This window comes from Vipera berus (genome assembly GCF_964194415.1).
Source record: "Vipera berus genome assembly, chromosome: 1".
NCBI classification, from domain to species: Eukaryota; Metazoa; Chordata; class Lepidosauria; order Squamata; family Viperidae; genus Vipera; species Vipera berus.
This window is the reverse complement of record NC_138202.1, coordinates 76,415,438-76,431,512: the sequence shown is the minus strand read 5'-3', so window position 1 is coordinate 76,431,512 and position 16,075 is coordinate 76,415,438. Positions and strand designations below refer to the sequence as shown.

The 16,075-nt window shown below is 40.1% G+C and overlaps 1 protein-coding gene across 5 annotated transcripts in view; it reads left to right on the top strand.

Annotated features, from left to right (window-relative positions):
- ATG13 (autophagy related 13) overlaps positions 1 to 16,075 on the top strand; it is a 38,122-nt gene that overhangs the window by 10,983 nt on the left and 11,064 nt on the right. Inside the window, exons 8-17 of one of the 5 annotated variants that reach the window (XM_081315209.1) lie at positions 77 to 117; positions 1,185 to 1,281; positions 1,558 to 1,656; positions 5,494 to 5,584; positions 7,731 to 7,829; positions 11,683 to 11,793; positions 12,906 to 13,045; positions 13,788 to 13,905; positions 14,144 to 14,221; positions 14,389 to 14,505. In XM_081315209.1, the coding sequence (XP_081171335.1) occupies positions 77 to 117; positions 1,185 to 1,281; positions 1,558 to 1,656; positions 5,494 to 5,584; positions 7,731 to 7,829; positions 11,683 to 11,793; positions 12,906 to 13,045; positions 13,788 to 13,905; positions 14,144 to 14,221; positions 14,389 to 14,505 (991 nt within the window). The remainder of the gene's footprint in view (positions 1 to 76; positions 118 to 1,184; positions 1,282 to 1,557; positions 1,657 to 5,493; positions 5,585 to 7,730; positions 7,830 to 11,682; positions 11,794 to 12,905; positions 13,046 to 13,787; positions 13,906 to 14,143; positions 14,222 to 14,388; positions 14,506 to 16,075) is intronic. The other 4 variants (XM_081315211.1, XM_081315210.1, XM_081315212.1 and 1 more) reach the window with 4 other exon arrangements.

Here is a 16,075-nt window from a genome sequence, read left to right as displayed (position 1 = left end):
AAATTTAATCTCTGCGTTGCATCCTGAATCAACATATATGGCGTATATAATTTTTTTGTCTGCCTATCTGTTGTAGGGTATACTTTGGAGAAGTGCAGCTGAATGGCTTGGGAGAAGGTATGACTGGGTATCAGAAAAATTTAGATCTAGGCTTTTTTACTACCAGTATTGACAGACTGTAGAAAATAAAAATGAGCAATTATAGACAGATTCACATGTTTAGGAAAAAAAAACATGTATAGATGGATGGATGTTTGAGAATTGGCAAAGAATTGAAACTGATATCTGGGATTCAACTAAAGAATATATTCACCTGACTTTGTCAATTGGAGAACTAATAGAAGTTTGCATCAATCTCTTTTGAGCGTATCATAAGCATAATAGTAAAATTGCTTTTATGGGATTTAGTCACAAAGTATAGTATCATAGAAGGGACGCGGTGGCTCAATGGGTTAGGACGCTGAGCTTGTCGATCAGAAGGTTGGCAGTTTGGCGGGTCGAATCCCGAGTGCCGCGTAGCAGAGTGAGCGCCTGTTACTCGTCCCAGCTTCTGCCAACCTAGCAGTTTGAAAGCATGTTAAAAAATGCAAGTAGAAAAATAGGGACCACTGTGGTGGGAAGGTAACAGCGTTCCGTGCGCCTTTGGCGTCTAGTCATGCCGGCCACATGACCACGGAGACGTCCTCGGACAAGCGCTGGCTCTTCGGCTTCAAAACGGAGATGAGCACCGGCCCCTAGAGTCGGAAACGACTAGCACGCATGTGCGTGGGAACCTTTACCTATAGTATCATCTCTGAAAAAGTAAATTGGTAAGGTTAAAAGAAAAGCAGCTTCTCAGGGTCTATAGCTATGTACAAGGTAGTGGTAATTTCCAAATAATAGGATTGTTCTTTCAGACCTGGAGTTTTCTGTTCCAGGTCCCATTTCAGAGAATGTCTAGAGATATGCTTGTCACTGTACTAGTTTCCCACAAACAATATTGCAGTGAAATTAGAAATGAAGTGGAACAGTAGAGTCTGATGAACACAAAGGGTGATCTGCATGGACATCACCTTGGGGACTTCAGTTTTATTGGTGTGCTTGGCTAAGAATAGAGCAATAGCAAATCATTTTATTTTTGTGGTTGACAGTTATTAACTTAAAGAGTACTTGGGACAATGATCATTTCTCTTCTGCCTGTGTAGGATTTCAGACAGTCCGAGTTGGGACAGTTGGTACTCCACTGGGCACAATCACTTTGTCATGTGCCTACAGAATCAATCTAGCATTCATGTCTACCAGGTGAGGACTTCTTAGTCAAACTAAATAATCTCTTCTCGGGATATTCTTCTTTAAGCCTGACAATCTGAGTTACTTGGATTTGGCAGATTGATATTGGTAGTTTTAAGTTTTGAGCAAGTTCCTTATTTATGTGTGGAGTTGCAGGGTTGAATTGTGGTGATGCTCTGCTCCCCATAAATTTACCCAAAAGAGCAGTATGGCTGTCAGAACAAGTTGTAAAATAAAAAGAACAGTCCTGTGAATAATACAACTTGCTTATTACTTATTGCCTTGCAGGCAGTTTGAGAGGACCCCACCTATCATGGGGATTATCATTGATCACTTTGTGGACCGTCCCTACCCCAGCTCCTCACCCATGCATCCCTGCAATTACAGGTGAGGAAAGAGGAATCATGAATAGTGGAGGCAATTATCCCAGGTATAGAGCCTTTACAGCTTACATTGCCGGGTAAGAGAAAATTATGTGAGTCCTGCTCACCACAAGTGTAGTATGCAGAAAAAGCCTGAATTTCTCACACTACTTGAATAGAATGGATAGAATGAGAAAATTTTTAAGACACATCCATTCCAGATATCACATCAGTCAGTGAGAAATCTTGGGATTGTAATTATTTTTCCAGAATAAAGTGCAGAATGAAAATAATTTCTTTTTTTGACAAACAACTTGGCACTTGTTTTACAAATTGCTGTTTGCATGATTTTATGATAGCATGAGTAAAGCATGCATAATTCAAAAATATTTTAATATATGACCTTTTAAAAAAAAAAACACCTTTCCTGGGTTAATATTTTCTTCATAGGCCAGAACAGCAGTGTTTAGAAATGGGTTTTGTGACGCTCTGACACTACATTAGTTGTACCTCTCTACAACTTATAGCATTGAAATGAATTTATCAGTAAAACCTTTCTTTTTAAAAAAAACAAAAGAAAAGAAAACTAAGAAAATATTTCTTTTACAGGGAAAATTTATGAACACCTGAAATTCAAAATTATTAGATCCACCCTACCAGTTCCGCTCTTTTAAGGAAAGAGTGAGCTCTGTCATAATTCTCCTTTCAACTCCACCCAAATCTTCTCGTTCCTGTCTGTAGTGTTTTTATCCGTAGAGCCTTTGCTTAGCTTGTTGTTGTTAGCTGCGAAGTCGTGTCCGACCCATCGCGACCCTATGGACAACGTTCCTCCAGGCCTTCCTGTCCTCTACCATCTTCTGGAGTCCATTTAAGCTCACGCCTACTGCTTCAGTGACTCCATCCAGCCACCTCATTCTCTGTCGTCCCCTTCTTCTATTGCCCTCAATCTTTCCCAGCATTAGGCTCTTCTCCAGTGAGTCCTTCCTTCTCATTAGGTGGCCAAAGTATTTGAGTTTTAGCTTCAGGATCTGGCCTTCTAAAGAGCAGTCAGGGTTGATCTCCTCTAGGACTGACCGGTTTGATCGCCTTGCAGTCCAAGGGACTCGCAGGAGTCTTCTCCAGCACCATAGTTCAAAGGCCTCAATTCTTTGGCGCTCAGCCTTTCTTATGGTCCAACTTTCACTGCCATACATTGCAACTGGGAAGACCATAGCCTTGACTATACGCACTTTTGTTGACAGGGTGATGTCTCTGCTTTTTAGTGTGCTGTCTAGATTTGCCATGGCTTTCCTCCCCAGGAGCAAGCGTCTTTTAATTTCTTGGCTACAGTCCCCATCTGCAGTGATCTTGGAGCCCAGGAAAATAAAATCTGTCACTACCTCCATTTCTTCCCCATCTATTTGCCAGGAATTGAGAGGGCCGGATGCCATGATCTTGGTTTTCTTAATGTTAAGTTTCAACCCAAGTTTTGCACTCTCCTTCTTCACCCGCAACAAGAGGCTCTTTAGTTCTTCTTCACTTTCTGCCATTAGAGTGGTATCATCTGCGTATCTTAGGTTGTTGATATTTCTTCCGGCAATCTTAATTCCAACTTTTGATTCATCTAACCCTGCCTTTCTCATGATGTGCTCTGCATATAAGTTAAATAGGCAGGGCGACAGTATACAGCCTTGCCGGACTCCTTTCCCAATTTTGAACCAATCAGTGGTTCCGTGTCCAGTTCTCACTGTTGCTTCTTGGCCCGCATATAGGTTTCTCAAGAGACAAATAAGATGGTCTGGTACTCCCATCTCTTTAAGAACTTGCCACAGTTTGTTATGATCCACACAATCAAAGGCTTTAGCATAGTCAATGAAGCAGAAGTAGATGTTTTTCTGGAACTCCCTAGCTTTCTCCATGATCCAGCGTATGTTGGCAATTTGATCTCTAGTTCCTCTGCCTCTTCGAAATCCGGCCTGTACTTCTGGTAGTTCTCGATCCACATACTGCTGAAGTCTAGCTTGTAGGATTTTAAGCATGACTTTACTAGCATGAGAAATGAGTGCAATGGTGCGATAGTTTGAACATTCTTTGGCACTGCCTTTCTTTGGAATTGGAATGTAAACTGATCTTTTCCAATCCTGTGGCCACTGTTGAGTTTTCCAAATTTGCTGGCAAATTGAGTGTAGCACTTTTACTGCATTGTCTTTTAAGATTTTGAATAGCTACTGTCACCTCCACTAGCTTTGTTGTTGCTCAGCTTTTCTAAGGCCCACTTCACTTCACATTCTAGGATGTCTGGCTCGAGGTCAGTGACCAACTCATTGTGATTATCAGGGACGTTAAGCTCATTCTTGTATAGTTCTTCTGTGTAATTTTGCCACCTCTTCTTAATCTCTTCTGCCTCTGTTAGGTCCCTGCCATTTTGGTCCTTTATCATGCCCATTTTTGCATTAAACGTTCCCTTCATCTCTCCAATTTTTTTGAAAAGATCTCTGGTCCTCCCTATTCTATTGTTTTCTTCTATTTCTTTGCACTGTTCATTTAAGAAGGCATTCTTATCTCTTCTAGCTATTCTCTGGAATTCTGCATTCAATTGGGCGTATCTTTCTTTTTCTCCCTTGCCTTTCGCTTCCCTCCTTTTCTCAGCTATTTGCAAAGCTTCCTCAGACAGCCATTTTGCTTTCTTGCATTTCTTTTTCTTTGGGATGGTTTTGGTTGCTACCTGTTGTACAATGTCGCGAACCTCTGTCCATAGTTCTTCAGGCACTCTGTCTATCAGATCTAATTCCTTAAATCTATTTGTCACCTCTACTGTATATTCAACAGGGATATGATTTAATTCATACCTCAGTGGCCTAGTGCTTTTCCCTACTTTCTTCAGTTTAAGCCTAAACTTTGCAAGGAGAAGCTCATGGTCTGAGCCACAGTCAGCTCCTGGTCTTGTTTTTATTGACTGTATAGAGCTTCTCCATCTTTGGCTGCAGAGCATATAGTCAATCTGATTTCTGTGTTGACCGTCTGGTGATGTCCATGTGTAGAGCCGTCTCTTGGGTTGTTGGAAAAGGGTGTTTGCTATGACCATTGTATTCTCTTGACAGAATTCTATCAGCCTGTGCCCTGCTTCATTTTGCATTCCAAGGCCAAACTTGCCTGTTATTCCGGTTATCTTTTGGCTTCCTACTTTAGCATTCCAATCCCCCATGATGATAAGAACATCATTTTTTGGTGTTAGTTCTATAAGGTGCTGTAGAGCTTCATAGAACTGGTCAATTTCATCCTCTTCAGCACTGGTGGTTGGGGCATAGACTTGGACTACTGTGATATTGAATGGTTTGCCTTGGATTCGAACTGAGATCATTCTGTCATTTTGAGGATTGTATCCCAGTATTGCTTTTCCTACTCTTTTATTGACTATGAAGGCTACTCCATTTCTTCTGAGGGATTCTTGCCCGCAGTAGTATACCTGATGGTCATCTGAATTAAATTCACCCATTCCTGTCCATTTTAGTTCGCTGATACCTAAGATGTCGATGTTCAGTCTTGTCATCTCTTGTTTGACCACGTCCAGCTTTCCTTGATTCATGGATCTTACATTCCAGGTTCCTATGGAGAAAAAATCTTTACAGCATCGGACTTTCCTTTCACCACCAGACACATCCACAGCTGAGCGTCCTTTCGGCTTTGGCCCAGTCGCTTCATTCTTTCTGGCGCTACTAGTACTAGCCCTCTGCTCTTCCCCAGTAGCATATTGGACGCCTTCCGACCTGAGGGGCTCACCTTCCAGCGTCATATCGTTTTGCCTTTTGGTACTGTCCATAGGGTTTGCTTAGCTACTATTAAACATTTCCATTTTAAAAAATGTATCTTTGGATTGTTACAGAACAGGTGAAGAAAATGCAGTGGCATATCCATCAGTAGAAGATTCTCAAGAAGTATGCACAACCTCTTTCTCTACGTCTCCCCCATCCCAGGTGAGTTGTTTTTCCAAATCATTTTAGACGTTTCCTAGTGTGGCTAGCTGATAGCAAAAAAAATTGCTAAATACTTTTGCAATCTGTGAAGATATACAAAATGAAGAGCATGGCAACTAAACAGTGACAGACATCGATCAGAATACGCTTCCTTATGCTTAGATATACCAAGAGGTTGTATTTTTAATGAATAAGAATAGAGTATAGGCCACGGGTCGGCAACCCGCGGCTCCGGAGCCGCATGCGGCTCTTTGAGCCGTCTCCTGCGGCTCCCAGCCGCCCAGTGCGCGCGCACCTCTTCGAACGGGCAGTGGTGCGCGCGCACCTCTCCAAATGGAGAGTGGCACCGCCCGTTTGGAGAGGTGCGTGCGCACCTCCCCGAATGGGCGGAGGTGCGCGCGTACCTCCGCGCGAACGGGCCGCGGCGTCGCTCTTTGAGGACGCTGCCGCAGCCCGTCTGCAAAGCTGCCGAAAGCGGCAGCTTTGCAGATGGGCCACGGCAGCTTCCTCAAAGAGCGACGCCGCGGCCCGTTCCGAGAGGTGCGCGCGCACCTCCCCAAATGGGCGGAGCTGCATGCGCACCTCCCCAAACCTTTGGAGAGGTGCGCGCGTACCTCTGCGCGAACGGGCCGCGGCGTCGCTCTTTGAGGACGCTGCCGCGGCAGCTTCCTGAAAGAGCGACGCCGCGGCCCATTCCGAGAGGTGCGCGCGCACCTCCCCGAATGGGCGGAGCTGCGTGCGCACCTCCCCAAACCTTTGGAGAGGTACCTCCGCGCGAACGGGCCGCGGCGTCGCTCTTTGAGGAAGCTGCCGCGGCCCGTTTGCAACCGGGAACCGGTTCCATCTCACTTTTAAAAAAAATGGCAACCGCGTGCGTCCACGCATGCGCAAAAAACCGTTTTGTGCATGCGCAAAACGTTTTTTTGCGCATGCGCGTGCATGGACACACGCGCGCGGATCCCAGTTTTTTTAATTTGTGATGGAACCGGTTCCCCGTGGCTCTTTTCCTTTTTTAGGTTGCCGACCCCTGGTATAGGCGTATGAAAAAACTAGGTCCAGTTCAAGCTTGATGACAATCTATTGATGATAACATATACAGTCTCACCTTTTTATCCATCTGTAATTTTCAGATTTTTAAAAATTGTATACATAATTTGCAAAACATTTGGATTAAAAATCAAGACATAAGGCTTAGTTTTAAAACTGGCATGGAAATAAGTTTCAGTTCTTCTTTAAAGGCAGTGTTGGTAGTTGGGAGAAAGTTAGGTTGCGTGTAATTGATTATATAGTCATTTTAGGGAGAAAATATTCTGCTGAGTGTGAATTACAGCTGATTTCCTTATCCCCATTTCCCTAGCTTATTATATAATGTCAAATGATACCTGATTTAGAGCATTCTGTAAATTCTGTCTTGTAGACTATTTCTTGAATAATTAATTGACCATCAACATTTGACAAGAATTACTTCTTAAGATGTTCTGAATTTAGTATTGCCATTGTCTTAATTATGTTTAATATGAAAAGACATCTCTTCTGGCTGTAATTATAAAAGTTATAAAATTTGTGATCGAAAAACTTGCTCTATCGTCTTATATGTCCACTTTAAATGGAAAACCAACACCCCCACCCATTATCTGTTTATATCGGATGCAAATATATAAGGGTTTGTATTGTGATTTCATGGCACAATTCATTCTTTCCCCATTCCATCCCCTCTGCATATGCCTGTCTCCTGTTTTCACTGGAACTTCATTCTTTAAGCTAACGTAGATAGAAGTGGTTGAGCTCATTGGAATATTTGATAGTTTTGACTGAATTGATCTTTCTTCCTCTCTGTTGTTCCCAATAACCATTTGACCTAATCCTTAGAAGGCCCATGTATTTGCAGCAAAATCTTTTTCCTGATCTAAACTGAATTCTCGAATGCAACATAGAATTAAAAAGAAATTAATTTGGAAAATACAACAGTGAAATGCTAAACCTCTTGCAAATCATGAAGTGCCTTGCAGTTCTCTAAATGAACATTTCCAATATCTGTCTGGACATAACATTCAGTTCATCAAACTCTTCCATTTTCCTTTCTGAAGTTCTTTTCTTTCTCTTCCTTGTGTTTTTTTTGTGTGTGTGTGTTCCTGTCTTTGTATAGTGTGTATTTACTGTCACTAAAGCACATTTTCATACCCCTCCTCCTGTGGTGATGGACACCTTGAAGGGCCCTATGATGGGGCTGGCCTTTTCACATCAAGTGAGTTAATAAAAAATCTTGTAACTGTCTGTTGAGGGTGCCAGCTTTTGTCACAGTCATGCCTACTATATTTTTTCCCCGCCCAAAGTGGAAAAGAGATGCTAAGAATTGATTGAGAGTTATGGTATATGAGGTTTTATTTGAAATTTTGTTGCTGAGCCTGGGAAAAAGCATAGCAAGAGGATGAGGGAAAGGTAGGCCATTGCTAAGAGGATCCATTTATAATTCCAATCATAATACAGATAAGGTATTTTCTGTTTTATATAGGTAGTCCTTGGCTTATGACCATAATTGGGATGGGAATCTTGGGTGTTGAGTGAAATGGTTGTTAAGCGAGATGTCATGTGACCATAATCCTAGCTCAGTGACTGTAAATGTAGCACTCTGCAGGCCTTGGACCTGCTTCTCACCCTGCTGGGTCCCAGCCCCTCCTCCCTCCTCCCTACCCCATCCCTGACAACTCACTTGCCTTCTAGAGATCTCCAAAGCTCTGAAGATTATGTTGGAAAAGGTAAGCAGGCCACTTCATCCCTTGGCATATGGCTCAGTCCATAAATTGTGACTACTCCCAAAATAATGCCCACTTCTGGGCCTCCCAAGGCCTCCCCCACCCTTTGAGGTACTCCATTCTCAATTTAACGACCGCAATGGGGAGAGTAGGGAGGGGGACGGTTAAATGAGATAGTCATGTATCAGATTCCATTATGGTCATAAATCAAAGACTGCCATGCCTGTAATGAAAGTATAAGGAAACAGTATGGTTGTGCAGATGATCATGCTAATCATATTCCTGGATAAAATGAATGCTGCGGAGTGGCGGGGGGAACCATCATTTTCAATGCTGTCTTGCATTGACCAAATTAAAAAATAGTGGGATTAAAAAAAATCTCATAATACTAATGAGTGCTTCTCCCATTAGCAGTATGGTGAGATGTAATTTACAGGGAGCCATACTGGATTGGGTGTCACCTTGGTCAATAAGGACTGTGCTAGATGCTGACGTTCATGGACATCTGGTAAACAATGGGGTAGAGGACTCAAGATGTTGGCTAAGGAATCAGAGCCAGCAGCTGCAGGACTATTGGAAGAAAAAATTATTTACCCATCGCAAATATATCCAGATTGAAACAGTGACCTGTTATTACAAATAAAATTCAATGAGAAGAGGATATCTGAAAAGAATGTATAGTACTAGTTCTGGAAAGAAAAAACATCCAGAATCAGAAATAACCGAACAGAGGCTAGTAGATGAATGTTGATTTATAATGTGAAATAAAGTATTCACAGAAGCAGAATTGGAATAACTATAAAGGTCTACCACAGGCAAAAAAAAATTGAAGCCTTCCAGAAGTAGTTCAGACTGTAGAGGCAAACCAAGGTAAGTTGGAGCTAGAAGAAGCCAGCATAGCTATTAAATCATTTTCGTTCCCAAACACCAGACACCTCCTTCACAGAACAAAAAAACCCCTCTAATTAAAAAACAAGAGGAATTGAAACAAAAAAAAACTGAACATCTAGAACAGCACAAAAACAATGGAATAAGGCTGCCTAAAGCTTGTTCCAAAGAAAGACACAAATAACACAAATATTAAAAGATGTCAATACGGCAATATCAACTATAAATGCCAGCTCACTGCAAGAAACAAACCAACTAATGTACAGCCCAGTTGTATTTGTAATTGAATACCTGGGGGGGGGAATCAACAAGACAAAAAGCCAAACAGTGCACCACCAAAATGGAAGATTAGGCTGGAAAATTTATTTTTATTTATTTATTTATTATATTTTTATACCGCCCTTCTCCCGAAGGACTCAGGGCGGTGTACAGGGCAATAAATATAAAAACAGAATACAAAAGTTAAAAAACGATTAAATATAATGCCCAAATTTAAAATTTAAAACAATACTTAAAAACATATTAAAACCCAACCCTAACCCATCAGACCAGGTCAGATTGCTCAAATAAATACCTTTTTAAATCGCGCCGGAAGGAGCGAAGGTCGGGGGCCATCCGGAGCTCAACCAGGAAGCGGTTCCACAGGTCTGGCGCGCCCACAGAGAACGCCCTCCCCCTGGGGGCCACCAATCGGCATTCTTTGATCGGAGGCACCCTGAGGAGGCCCTCTCTGTGGGAGCGCACTGGACGGAGGGAGGTTGACGCCGGCCGCAGGTGTTGCCATAGGTAATCCAGACCCATGCCATGTAGGGCTTTGTAAGTCATTACTAACACCTTGATCAATATGCTAAAATCAGATGCAAGCAAACTGGAACGGTTAAAAGAAGCTGAAGAACAAGATGACCAAAGAATATCTAATTAAGAAATATTACTTAGAAACAAGGAAAATTAAGAAAACACTGGAAACACTTCAGCAGCAAATAACAGTAGCCGAGAAAATCAGCAGATATGAAGCTTGAACATTATAGGTAGAATCTCAAATTTCAGCTGAATTGGAAACATTTCTACCAAGTCATCCATGGAGAAACTGTACTGAATCAGTCCACACCTGACAAAGAAGAAATAATGCAGTTCTAAGCTCAACTATGGGGATGCTCAAAAAATATAACAAGAATGCAGCTTGGATAGAGGTGAATAAGAATTAAAAAAGAAACTGAACTGATAGTACTTGGAATTCAAGAAATCTCATCACTCTGGGCTTGAATGAGTAGTTGAAAAAAACATCTTGCAAAAAAAAAGCAATGGCAGAATACCTTTGTATTAGTCACTACAGCAGTCTCCTCCTGCAATACAAATCTGACTCGTTAATATAGAGATGGTACCTATGGAGTTATAGATTATAGGATTTACCATCCAACAGCATCCAAAAGAGTAGAGGTTTCCTGTCATTTGCTTTAATAGTGTTAATTGGGATAATGATACACTTATACGCACAAACGATACACTTATACACACATAAATATACACACAAGCATATTTTCCTTAGCTAGGAACTCATGTACAATGCTCACAACAGGTAGTGTAATGCAACATACTATGCAAATTAGTGCATATATGTATATGTGAGAGTTTTAATTCCAAACTTTATTTTTCATAGAATCTGGAATATACCCGTATTTATCGGCGTATAACACGCACCGGCGTATAACACGCACCTCATTTTAAAAAGGTGCGGTATTTACTATGGGTCATTAACATTATATCGGCGTATAACACGCACACATCATTTGCCCCCTATTTTCAGGAAGAAAAAGTGCGTGTTATACGCCAATAAATACGGTACATATTCTGGATAGTCAAAAGAGTAAGAGATTTAATACAAACTAAGTATCAGTTCTGTCCTCTGGCCCATCTTTTGTGGGTTTCCTAATTATTTTAATAGATGCAGTGAAATGTCTCAGATAGTAATTTTGATGCAGGCTAAGATTTCCCCTCTGATGACTAGAAGTTCTGCTTGGTAAACTTTGCATTTTACGGCTGAAATTCAAGATATTTTCTGGGGCATATGAATGACAATTATCTAACACGGTATTCTTTTTGGTAAGCTTCTGTCAAAGCAGTGGTTGTACTGTCATTTGCACAGATTGTTTCCTTATTTAAAATGTTAAAATACTGGACTATAGCACTCTTTAACTTTCAAACTACAATATATATATACAAACCTGTATATAAAGGTCATTTCCTTAATTAGTCCTTAAAAATCCTGAATATCAGTCATAAGTTCCATTGAAACCAGCTTAACTTTTTTGTGTGTGACAGAGAGAGGATTAGAAACAGACTAGCAATTTTAGTTTGGAAACCTGATTTCCTTTCCTTTCCTTTCCTGTATATCTAAACGTTATTCAGACTCTGCGGTTTCCCTTTCTCTTCTTTTTCCTCACCACCCCTATTTCTTAGCTCTCCAGCTCTCGTCTTTCTTATCAGCCTGCAGCCTTGGGAGTTGGATCAGCTGACTTGGGCTACCCAGTAGTCTTTGCTGGCGGCTTGAGTGCTACACATCCCCATCAGGTACTCTTAGAGGTTTGCTGCTCTCAAATGTATCTCATTGACAGCTAACACTTTTTCTGAACTTATTCTATTTGTCCCATATCGGCAAAGAAAATAGGAGAATAGTTGAAAACAAACAAACAACACTAACATTGTTTTTGGGATTCACATGAAATAAGACTTTAATGAGCATTCTTTTAAAGTGAGGACCTAGAGCAGACATGTGAAACTTGCGACGTCACGCGACGTATCGGGACAGTTTTGCCATTGCCGGCAATGGGGTGGGCGTGGCTTCCGCGTGAGGCTTCCGGCCCGCGGGCCAGCAGTTTGACACCCCTGACCTAGAGAATTAATATGCAGTTCAGATTTACTCACATATATATGTTATTGCACTAAAGTGAGAACTTCTGGTTTTTTTTCCTGATATCACCAATTGCATCTGAATCTATCATTCTTGATTTGCATCTCAGAATTATAGAATTTCATTTCATCTTGGATACTTGGCAAAGCCTCAACACCTTATGGAACTTTGATCATTCCTTCTTTGCTTAACTTTTAGAAGTGTGGATTATTTTATATGATGTTTGAAAAAGTGGAAGACACATCTACTGCAGTCATATTTAATACAGCGTGGCTATAGCTGGATGTTTTATATGACCATGAAAATGGGGCAAGGTATAAATCCATGTGCATTGAATAAAATTTATAATTATTACAAGGTATTCACATTAAAATGTTGCTCTGGTGCAAAGTATCTTACTTTTAAGGTATACTCTGAGAAACAGCTCAGTTCTGCTTGCTAAGAAGGTTTGAAGGTAATCTGACAGTAAGCCAAAAAAAAAAAAAAGCAAAAACTGCTTCAGGGGATTCTGGGCAGCTGTCAATTATTCAAGTCGTCTTCCATTTAGATCTACTTTAGTTCTTTCTCTATACTTTCCTATAAATTTGACTGAAATTCTTCCTGAAGTCTTTGCCTATTGGTAGAAATCATTCAAGTTCCTGAGAAACAAAGCACACTGCTTCTTCCATAGTAGCCAAAATATGTCATCGATTCCATAATTTTTAACTGAAAAACAAACCCTCTTTTCCCGAATGACTTCAAAAATAACAAGTTTGATCTTTGTACTTTCTAGTTGGTCGTTCCAGGAAAGGAGGGAGGAGTGCCCATGATTCCTAGCCAACCGATGCATGGCACCCAGGCAGATCATGAGAAGATAATGACATGCACTCCCCTGGATGGAGGCCACTATTCTGCAGTTACTCCATCTAGTAGGTAGGTATTTAACTTTCCTTAACTGTCTACGTATGACTTTTACAGAGCAAAATTGAACTTGCTTGAGAATTAATGGCATTTGTTGTGTCGATCAGTAGCTTTGGAAGAAAGGCTTAACATCATCCTTTGAAGTTCCTAACTTTTTCTAGGAATTTTTTTCCAGTTTTCTTCTACATTTCCTGTAAGTAGCACCCACATGGGAAGATAGCATAATTCTCAAACTCCCAACAATATTAATTGTTAAAACTCATTCTTGTTAGATTATGCCAATGCCACTAAGTGCCAGAAAAGGAACAAAACTTTTAAACCCTGCCTCTTCCCTTTGGAGATCTCTTCATTCTTTGAAAAAAAATACTTCGGAGGAAAAAAAATATCTTTCTTAATCCTAACTACACTACCTTAATTTTTAAAATGTAGTACATATAAAGTTTATTGCTGCTGATAACAAGTCAAATGTCGAGGAAACCTGTGTATTCGTATGTGTGTGTGTGTGTGTGTGTGTATGTAATGAATGGACTGATGCTAGAAGATAAAGCATAACTGTTTCAAATAAAAACTATGTCATTGGTTGAGTACCCAGAACACCTTTAAAATCTAAGTTTTAATTCTATGGTAAGTATTATATATAACTTCAGTAAAAAGTTAGAAAAGATAATTAGGAAAAATATGTACTTTGTACCAGTGGTTGTATATCTCTAGTGTAATAATAATAATTACACCCTCTTTCTCTTTCAACGTTCAGTGAGGATCCAGAAACTGTATCTAACAGCAGTGAAGGAAAGAGCGGGTCTCCACGTGATGCCTTGGAGACCTTCTTTGTTCGAAAGGTGGGAGCCTTTGTCAACAAGCCCATCAGCCAGGTAATTGCTTTAGTTCACTGCTTGCATATGGCTTCAGAAGTGAAACACAAGGAATGACTTTTCCCATCACACTGGAGAAATTCCATTCCAGATGGCTGTATTTGGCTTTCTCTAATCTCCAAACTTGTCCTGACCAGTTTTAGGGCTGTAGGCATGAAAATTTGCAGCAATATATCCTGGCAGAAACAGTAAGATTTGTCAGGAGACATTTGAGATTCTGTCTTTTGAACCTCTTTAGGTGACAATGGCCAGTTTGGACATTCCTTTTCAAATGTTTGCTCCCAAGAGCTTTGAACTAGAAGATAACGATCCCATGGTAAGAACTGCTTACCTTTCTCAGTCCTATACAATTGTTGTCAGAATTGTGGCTCCTGAATGCCAGGCATGCCTATAAATTCTGTGCAAAGATAACTTCTTGTTTCTGCTTAATTTTGCACATCAGGACTTGATTATGCTAATTAGACATTTGAATTTCTTCAACAGGTAAATCCTCCTGATTCTCCAGACACAGAATCTCCCTTACAAGGTAGCCTACACTCAGTTGGTTCCAGTGGCGGCAGCAGTGGGAATATCCATGATGATTTTGTTATGATAGATTTTGTAAGTCCATACAACCCTTTACATTACACAAGTAACTCGTATTTAAAACTCTATGCTCTGGTATTTGGGGGAAAGTTTTCTTCCAAGAAACATCAATCTCTTTGGTGAATCTGTGGGGTCCTTGGTGCTCTCTGAGCTTGGTGGTTTACTTGTAGATATTTCATTACCAAACTAGGTAGCATCATCAGTGCTAGAAGGGGTTTGCTCTTATTTTTATATATTAGTGGGTTGTCCTGTCAGTGTTCATGGAAGTATTCTTGGCGGTCCCTTGATTAGGCTGTTGTTTATTGTTAGCTTATTTGTCTGCATTGGTAGTGCCTCAGTTAGGATTTTGTTTATCCCAATAATCTAATCCCTAGTTTATTTTGGAACTGAATCACCTTTGTGAAAGTTCAGATATTTTTCTATTCCAGAAGATTACTTTCCAGAAAGATATGAACCCCTACTAGAATGACCATAACATGTTCCAATACAAAAATGAAATATTATAGGAAATACCAGACATATAGGAGTTTTGTGTGTTTTTCCAAGCCCATCTGGAACAGAATGCTAAATTAAGATCACAATAATTAATTAAACTCTTTGAATAAATATGGCTTTGTAGACCACTGCATTGTTAATAGATAATTCAAAAGTTGTGTGTCCTAATTTTTGCAAACCAAAATTTTTTGCCAAAAGTTTATTTCATTATCCAGAATATATTCTGGTATGAGCAAACAAAATACCTACAAGGATGCCTTTAACAAAAATGTAACAGTTCAGAAATCAACCATAGCATATTAAAAAAAGCAAACTATTTTTAAATTTATAATAAAAATTTGTTCTTTCACAAAGTTAAAAATAATATGGGAAAAATATTTTATAAAGCGATTAATAGATACTATGGAAAAGTAGGAATGGGAGAGAAATCTATTGACAGTTGATACATTACTATTTGAAGCAAAACCTACAGCAATACAACAGTTGTATTTTCATTTTTAAAAGACTTATAAACAGTGAGCAGACCTGGAGTGAACTAGAAATAACAATGATAGGCTAGGATTATGTGTATCCCAAAATGGTACATAGAAGGAAGAAAAGAAGCAAAGAGAAAATTACTGGTTTATTGCAGCATAGTATTAAAAGTCTTTATTTATGTAACAAAATGTATATACTATCACAGTCACACAATTCTGGGCAGTTTCATAAGCTTTTTAAGCTCAAGTTCAATGGAAACAATTAAAAAGTTCAGTACAATAGATGGTGACCCTCCACCTTCAATAATCATTAGAAATGGCTAGAAGGCCAGTTCAAAGGGTATATTTTTAGCAATTTCCAAAAGACCAAGAATGAAAGCACTGATCCCTGGGGTAACCCATCCCATAATATTGGGGATGTATCTGACAAGGCCTGTCTCTGAACCTATGTATCCATTACTTTATATGGTGGTAGGATCGAAAGCAGATCTTGTTGATGGCCTCATAGAAAGAAAAAACTAATTATGGACAAGGCAGGCTCTGAGGTAACCTAGTACCCATACCATGTAGGGCTATATAGGTAATAACCAATACTTTAAATTGTGCGTTGGAGC